Source organism: Bactrocera neohumeralis, unplaced genomic scaffold, assembly GCF_024586455.1.
Source record: "Bactrocera neohumeralis isolate Rockhampton unplaced genomic scaffold, APGP_CSIRO_Bneo_wtdbg2-racon-allhic-juicebox.fasta_v2 ctg4381, whole genome shotgun sequence".
NCBI lineage: Eukaryota > Metazoa > Arthropoda > Insecta > Diptera > Tephritidae > Bactrocera > Bactrocera neohumeralis.
In genome coordinates, this window is record NW_026091418.1 from 471 (window position 1) to 9,300 (window position 8,830).

The window sequence follows — 8,830 nt, forward strand, 5'->3', positions numbered from 1 at the left end:
TTTACAATCCGAAATTAAGGTGTAGAATTGATTTTGTGGTACATACACATTGTGCAATCGATATCAGGTTGCGTAAAAATATGAACTTTACATATTTTTGCTAATTACCCGTTTTGATGTTATTGGAGTTGTCATAGAGTTGTCCTATAGCAATAGCGACAGTGTATTTGGAACAATTTAACAATCCTAAATTAAGGTGTAGAATGGATTTTTTGGTACATACACATTATGCAATCGATATCAGGTTGCGTAAAAATATGAACTTTACATATTTATGCTATTTAGCCGTTTTGATGTTATTGGAGTTGTCACAGAGTTGTCGTATAGCCATAGCGACAGTGTATTTGGAGCAATTTCATAATCTTATATTAAGGTGCAGAATCGATTTTTTGGTACATACACATTATTCAATCGATATCAAGATGCGTAAAATTATGAACTTTACATAATTCTGTTAATTAGCCGTTTTAATGTTATTGGAGTTATAGCGACAGTGTATTTGGAACAATTTAACAATCCTAAATTAAGGTGGTAGAATTGATTTTTTGGTACATACACATTATGCAATCGTTATCAAGTTGCGTAAAAATATGAACTTTACATATTTTTGATAATTACCCGTTTTGATGTTATTGGAGTTGTCATAGAGTTGTCCTATAGCCATAATGACAGTGTCTTTGGAGCAATTTCACAATCTTAAGTTACGGTGTAGAATCGATTTTTTGATACATACACATTAAGCAATCGTTATCAAGTTGCGTAAAAGTATGAACTTTACATATTTATGCTAATGACCCGTTTTGATGTTATTGGAGTTGTCATAGAGTTGTCCTATAGCCATAACGACAGTGTATTTGGAGCAATTTCACAAACTTAAGTTACGGTGTAGAATCGATTTTTTGATACATACACATTAAGCAATCGATATCAAGTTTCGTAAAAATATGAACTTTACATATTTATGCTATTTAGCCGTTTTGATGTTATTGTAGTTGTCACAGAGTTGTCGTATAGCCATAGCGACAGTGTATTTGGAGCAATTTCATAATCTTATATTAAGGTGTAGAATCGATTTTTTGGTACATACACATTAAGCAATCGATATCAGGTTTCGTAAAAATATGAACTTTACATATTTATGCTATTTAGCCGTTTTGATGTTATTGGAGCTTTCATAGAGTTGTTGTATAGCAATAGCGACAGCGGAACAACTTAACAATCTTAAATTAAGCTGTAGAATCGATTTTTTGGTACATACACATTAAGCAATCGATATCAAGTTGCGTAAAAATATGAACTTTACATATTTATGCTAACTCGCCGTTTTGATGTTATTGGACTTGTCATAGAGTTGTCGTATAGCCATAGCGACCGTGTATTTGGAGCAATCTCACAATCTTATATTAAGGTGTAGAATTGATTTTTTGGTACATACACGTTAAGCAATCGATATCAAGTTGCGTAAAAATATGAACTTTACATATTTATGCTAACAAGCCGTTTTGATGTTATTGGAGCTTTCATAGAGTTGTCGTATAGCCATAGCGACAGTGTATTTGGAGCAATTTTACAATCTTATATTAAGGTGTAGAATCGATTTTTTACTACATACATATTTAGCAATCGATATCAAGATGCGTTAAATTATGGACTTTAAATATTTCTGTTAATTAGCCGTTTTTATGTTATTGGAGCTTTCATAGAGTTGTCGTATAGCCATAACGACAGTGTCTTTGGAGCAATTTCACAATCTTAAGTTGAGGTGTAGAATCGATTTTTTGATACATACACATTAAGCAATCGACATCAAGTTGCGTAAAAATATGAACTTTACATATTTATGCTAACTCGCCGTTTTGATGTTATTGGAGTGTTCATAGAGTTGTCGTATAGCGATAGCGACCGTGTATTTGGAGCAATTTCACAATCTTATATTAAGGTGTATTATCGATTTTTTAGTACACACACATTCAGCAATCGATAACAGGTAGCGTAAAAATATGAACTTTACATATGTTTGCTAACTAGCTGTTTTGATGTTATTGGAGTTGTCATAAAGTTGCCCTATAGCAATAGCGACAGTGTATTTGGAACAATTTTACAATCTTAAATTAAGTGTAAAATTGATTTTTTGGTACATTCATATTATGCAATCGATATCAGGTTGCGTAAAAATATGAACTTTACATATTTATGCTAATTAGCCGTTTTGGTGTTATTGGAGTTGTCATAGAGTTGTCGTATAGCAATAGCGACAGTGTATTTGGAACAATTTAACAATCCTAAATTAAGGTGTAGAATGGATTTTTTGGTACATACATATTAAGCAATCGATATCAAGATGCGTAAAGATATGAACTTTACATATTTATGCTATTTAGCCGTTTTGATGTTATTGGAGCTTTTATAGAGTTGTGTGAGATTAAGGTGTAAAATTAATTTTTTGGTACATACACAATATGCAATCGATATCAGGTAGCGTAAAAATATGAACTTTACATATTTTTGCTAATTACCCGAGTTGATGTTATTGGAGTTGTCATAGAGTTGTCCTATAGCAATAGCGACAGTGTATTTGGAACAATTTAACAATCCTAAATTAAGGTGTAGAATTGATTTTTTGGTACATACACATTATGCAATCGATATCAGGTAGCGTAAAAATATGAACTTGAAATATTTTTGTAATTAGCCGTTTTGCTGTTATTGGAGTTGTCATAGAGTTGTCCTATAGCAATAGCGACTGTGTGTTTGGAACAATTTTACAATCTTAAATTAAGATGTAGAATTGATTTTTTGGTACATACACATTATGCTATCGATATCAGGTAGCGTAAAAATATGAACTTTACATATTTTTGCTAACTAGCTGTTTTGATGTTATTGGAGTTGTCATAAAGTTGTCCTATAGCAATAGCGACAGTGTATTTGGAACAATTTTACAATCTTATATTAAGGTGTAGAATTGATTTTTTGATACATACACATTAAGCAATCGATATCAAGTTGCGTAAAAATATGAACTTTACATATTTATGCTAACAAGCCGTTTTGATGTTATTGGAGTTGTCATAGAGTTGTCCTATAGCAATAGCGACAGTGTATTTGGAACAATTTAACAATCTTAAATTAAGGTGTAGAATGGATTTTTTGGTACATACACATTATGCAATCGATATCAAGTTGCGTAAAAATATGAACTTTACATATTTATGCTATTTAGCCGTTTTGATGTTATTGGAGTTTCATAGAGTTGTCCTATAGCAATAGCGACAGTGTATTTGGAACAATTTAACAATCCTTAATTAAGGTGTAGAATTGATTTTTTGGTACATACACATTAAGCAATCGATATCAAGATGCGTAAAAATATGAACTTTACATATTTTTGCTAATTACCCGTTTGATGTTATTGGATTTTTTGTACACACACATAGAGTTGTCGTATAGCCATAGCGACTAGCTGTTTTGTGTATTTGGAACAATAGCGTTTATTTCAATCGTATAAATTAAGATGTAAAATTGATTTTTTTTTTTGGTACACACACATTATTCATTCTATATCAGGATAGCGTAAAAATATGAACTTTACATATTTTTGCTAACTAGCTGTTTTGATGTTATTGGAGTTGTCATAAAGTTGCTTTTGATAGCAGAAGAATTCGGTTTCCTCTTTTTTTCCTCTAAAAACGGCTGGAGGTTAGGACGCCCACGTTTAGGGGCTTCAAAAGATTTGAAACTAAATAGGGAATCCGCGACTTCTAACTTAAAATCAATAAGACGCATTTCTTTATATCCGAGGCGATTCTTATTAATTCGTTTGTACAGAATCCATGCATTAGCACATGTTAAGTCTAGTATGTGATAAAATATTCTGTTGGTCCATTTACGACTTTTCATCGTGATTTTTTATGGAGGAAGATGTTGCAGGTAAATCTTCGTTTTGACCAATCATCAAGATTGGTTTCATACCGATGTAAGTTGAAACAAGATTAACAATCTTGTTGTCCTTCCATGACAATGATGTCACATCGACGCCGTAAATTGAAGCAACGTATTCGCGGCTGGTTCCACGCTCATATTTTGACATTAATTTCTCATTTGGAAGTTTGCAGTTTTTAATTCGATTGCGACGAATAGTCCCAATTGATAGTATACCTTGAGATCGTAAATATACTAACAACGGCACAGTTGTATAGTAGTTATCAAAATAAACGATATGATTTTGATAACGAGGAACCTCACGCAAAAGTCTAACAACAATATTTGCAGATGACTTCAAATCTGGTTCTTCTTCTTCTTAATTGGCGTAGACACCGCTTACGCGATTATAGCCGAGTTAACAACAGCGCGCCAGTCGTTTCTCCTTTTCGCTACGTGGCGCCAATTGGATATTCCAAGCGTAGCCAGGTCCTTCTCCACTTGGTCCTTCCAACGGAGTGGAGGTCTTCCTCTTCCTCTGCTTCCCCCGGCGGGTACAGCGTCGAATACTTTCAGAGCTGGAGTGTTTTCGTCCATTCGGACAACATGACCTAGCCAGCGTAGCCGCTGTCTTTTAATTCGCTGAACTATGTCAATGTCGTCGTATATCTCGTACAGCTCATCGTTCCATCGAATGCGATATTCGTCGTGGCCAACGCGCAAAGGACCATAAATCTTTCGCAGAACTTTTCTCTCGAAAACTCGCAACGTCGACTCATCAGTTGTTGACATCGTCCAAGCCTCCGCACCATATAGCAGGACGGGAATTATGAGCGACTTATAGAGTTTGGCTTATGTTCGTCGAGAGAGGACTTTACTTTTCAATTGCCTACTCAGTCCGAAGTAGCACCTGTTGGCAAGAGCAATCCTGCGTTGGATTTCCAGGCTGACATTGTTGGTGGTGTTAATACTGGTTCCTAAATAGACGAAATTATCTACAACTTCAAAGTTATGACTGTCAACAGTGACGTGAGTGCCAAGTCGCGAGTGCGACGACTGTTTGTTTGATGACAGGAGATATTTCGTCTTGCCCTCGTTCACTGCCAGACCCATTAGTTTTGCTTCCTTGTCTAGTCTGGAGAAAGCAGAACTAACGGCGCGGGTGTTAAGGCCGATGATATCAATATCATCAGCATACGCCAGCAGCTGTACACTCTTATAAAAGATGGTACCTTCTCTACGAAGTTCTGCAGCTCGAACTATTTTCTCCAGAAGCAGGTTGAAAAAGTCACACGATAGGGAATCGCCTTGTCTGAAACCTCGTTTGGTATCGAACGGCTCGGAGAGGTCCTTCCCGATTCTGACGGAGCTCTTCGTGTTGCTCAGAGTCAGTTTACACAGCCGTATTAGTTTTGCGGGGATACCAAATTCAGACATCGCGGCATAGAGGCAGCTCCTTTTCGTGCTGTCGAAAGCAGCTTTGAAATCGACGAAGAGGTGGTGTGTGTCGATTCTCCTTTCACGGGTCTTTTCCAAGATTTGGCGCATGGTGAATATCTGGTCGGTTGTTGATTTTCCAGGTCTAAAGCCACACTGATAAGGTCCAATCAGTTTGTTGACGGTGGGCTTTAATCTTTCACTCAATACGCTCGATAGAACCTTATATGCGATGTTGAGGAGGCTAATCCCACGGTAGTTGGCGCAGATTGTGGGGTCTCCTTTTTTATGGACTGGGCATAGCACACTTAAATTCCAATCGTTGAGCATGCTTTCGTCCGACCATATTTTACAAAGAAGCTGATGCATGCTCCTTATCAGTTCTTCACCGCCGTGTTTGAATAGCTCGGCCGGTAATCCATCGGCCCCCGCCGCTTTGTTGTTCTTCAGGCGGGTAATTGCTATTCGAACTTCTTCATGGTCGGGCAATGGGACGTCTGCTCCATCGTCATCGATTGGGGAATCGGGTTCGCCTTCTCCTGGCGTTGTGCATTCTCTGCCATTCAGCAGGCTGGAGAAGTGTTCCCTCCATAATTTAAGTATGCTCTGGGCATCGGTCACTAGATCACCTTTGGGGGTTCTACAAGAGTATGCTCCGGTCTTGAAACCTTCTGTAAGCCGCCGCATTTTTTCGTAGAATTTTCGAGCATTACCCCTGTCGGCCAGCTTATCAAGCTCTTCATACTCACGCATTTCGGCCTCTTTCTTTTTCTGTCTGCAGATGCGTCTCGCTTCCCTCTTCAATTCTCGGTATCTATCCCATCCCGCACGTGTTGTGGTCGATCGTAACGTTGCGAGGTAGGCAGCCTGTTTTCTCTCCGCTGCGGCGCGGCACTCCTCGTCGTACCAGTTGTTCTTTTGCACTTTCCGAAAACCAAGGGTTTCGGATGCAGCTGTACGTAAGGAGTTTGAAATGCCGTCCCACAGTTCCCTTATACCGAGTTGTTGATGAGTGCTCTCAGAGAGCAGGAGTGCAAGCCGAGTAGAAAATCGTTCGGCTGTCTGTTTTGATTGCAGCTTTTCGACGTGGAACCTTCCTTGTGTTTGTTGGCGTGCGTTTTTTGCTGCACAGAGGCGGGTGCGAATCTTGGCTGCAACAAGATAGTGGTCCGAGTCGATGTTAGGACCTCGGAGCGCACGCACATCTAAAACACTGGAGACGTGTCTTCCGTCTGTCACAACATGATCGATCTGGTTGGTAGTTTTTCGATCCGGAGACAGCCAGGTAGCTTGATGAATTTTTTTGTGCTGGAATCTAGTACTACAGATAACCATATTTCGGGCCCCGGCGAAGTCGATCAGCCTCAACCCATTTGGGGATGTTTCCTCGTGGAGGCTGAATTTACCGACCATAGTGCCAAAGATACCTTCTTTGCCCACCCTGGCGTTAAAGTCGCCAAGCACGATTTTGACATCGTGGCGGGGGCATCTCTCATAAGTGCGTTCCAAGCACTCATAAAAGGCATCTTTGGTCACATCGTCCTTCTCATCCGTCGGAGCGTGGGCGCGTAGTACTCGGCGACGGAGTCTCTCTCCCACCACGAATCCCACACCAAACTTGCGCTCCTTTATATGGCCACTGTAGTAAATGTCACAAGGACCTACTCGTCTTTGTCCTTGTCCCGTCCATCGCATTTCTTGGACGGCGGTGATGTCAGCCTTTATTTTCACGAGGACATCAACCAGCTGGGCAGCGGCACCTTCCCAATTAAGGGACCGGACATTCCAGGTGCATGCCCTTAAATCGTAGTCCTTATTTCGTTTGCCGTGGTCGTCATCAAAAGGGGGGTCTCTCATCCGAGGCTGGTTGTTACTGTTCATTGGGGTAGGCTTTTTACGTGGCGGGTCCCAAACCCAGCGCACAACCCTATGCAGGGGATGTTTCGCCTTCTCACTTTAGCTCACCTTCGAACGGATGTTCTTAGGCTAACCAGAGGATACTTGGTCAAAGACCGGAAGTCGTGAGCTGCTTGAGTCATATGTAAAAGAATCGTTTCTGGCCACTCCCAAGTGAATGGCGATCAGAGAACTTTCCTCACTTGCGTGAACTTCTACACATGACCCCATCCTCCAAATCTGGTTCACCCTGGAGTAATATGTTAGGTCCTCCGGAAAAAATTTCAAACTTATAAGCGAACCCGGTGGAGTCACATAAGACATATAATTTAAACCCCCATTTCTTAGGCTTGTTAGGCAAATATTGCTTCATGTAATTTTTCATTTTTGAAGAACACATTTGTTCATCAACGCACAATCGGTCTAACTTAGGTATGCTACCGAATGTTCTGTTTAGGGTATCAATCAATGGTCTAATGAGATATAGTCTATCGCGGTTTGGATCGTCTCGAGATGGAGCATTTTCTTTTTCATTAAAGTGGATGAATTGCCGTATTTTTTCAAATCGGTTCCTAGTCATCGTTGTTTGTATTATTGGAACACAATGGTTGCCATTTTCAGACCAATAATCTCTTGTACTAGGGAGATTGAAGTAAGACATATAAAATAAGATACCAATAAATTTTCGTAAATCGAATAAATCAAAATTAAAAGCTTCATTAAGTTCGGAGTAAATTTTAGTTTGCTCAACTATTTTGAGCTCCAAAGATTCTGGAAATAGGAATGACCAAACCTGAAAAGGAGTTTGCAAAGCCTTCAAATTATCGGATATGCTACTATCGCCTCTAAAGCTAATTTCAGCATTGGTATATTGAATATTTCCTGTTTTCCATATTACCCTGTCAAATTCAGAAGACTTCGGATCCACAGACAAGTTTTTGAATAATGAAGGAAATAAATTTGAGGAAACCCGCATGGCGATATGTTCATCTGACCCTGCGGAAGTCCCGGCTTCTCTAGCAATCCCTATATTATCGTCATCATTGATCATGTTCACAAAGGAATCATGTAAAGACGTTCCTAAATCTATTTCATCCTCAAAATGGTCATCAACAACGGCAACATTGTGAATTGATGCGTCTGCATTTTGTGTTTTTATTAAATCATCAGAGTCACTCTCGAAATCATCAATACTCTCATAACCAATCTCTTCACACAATATAGCACACACGTCAGCATTGGACATTTTGATTCCATCAACTATTATATAATCGGTCATTATAAAATTGATTAGAAAAATATTCGGTTCTTAACTCAAATGATGTTATAAATGCAACTAACGTGCTTTTGCATTTCAAATACATATGAGCGTTTATCAAATAAAAAGTGTGCGGCAATGCCCAGTGTATCTTTAAAGATACAACCATTATATTTACTCGTATTCAGCAGGGAAGCGAATAATAAAATCAAGTAAAAATATATCGTTAAAAAATTCTCTTCGGAACCAGTATAAAAATTTTCGGGTCTAGAATGCAAATAGTTCTGGAGATTTTACATTACAAAAGCGATAATTTTT

At 38.7% G+C, this 8,830-nt stretch overlaps 1 protein-coding gene across 1 annotated transcript; it reads right to left on the minus strand.

Moving 5' to 3' along the window:
• Positions 1–3,886: 3,886 nt before the first annotated feature.
• Positions 3,887–8,500, minus strand: LOC126767155 (piggyBac transposable element-derived protein 1-like). Its single transcript, XM_050484742.1, has 2 exons — positions 7,504–8,500; positions 3,887–4,293 (listed from the first exon to the last, which is right to left on the minus strand). Exons 1-2 carry the CDS (start codon positions 8,498–8,500, stop codon positions 3,887–3,889), a joined length of 1,404 nt encoding a protein of 467 aa, XP_050340699.1.
• Positions 8,501–8,830: the final 330 nt, after the last annotated feature.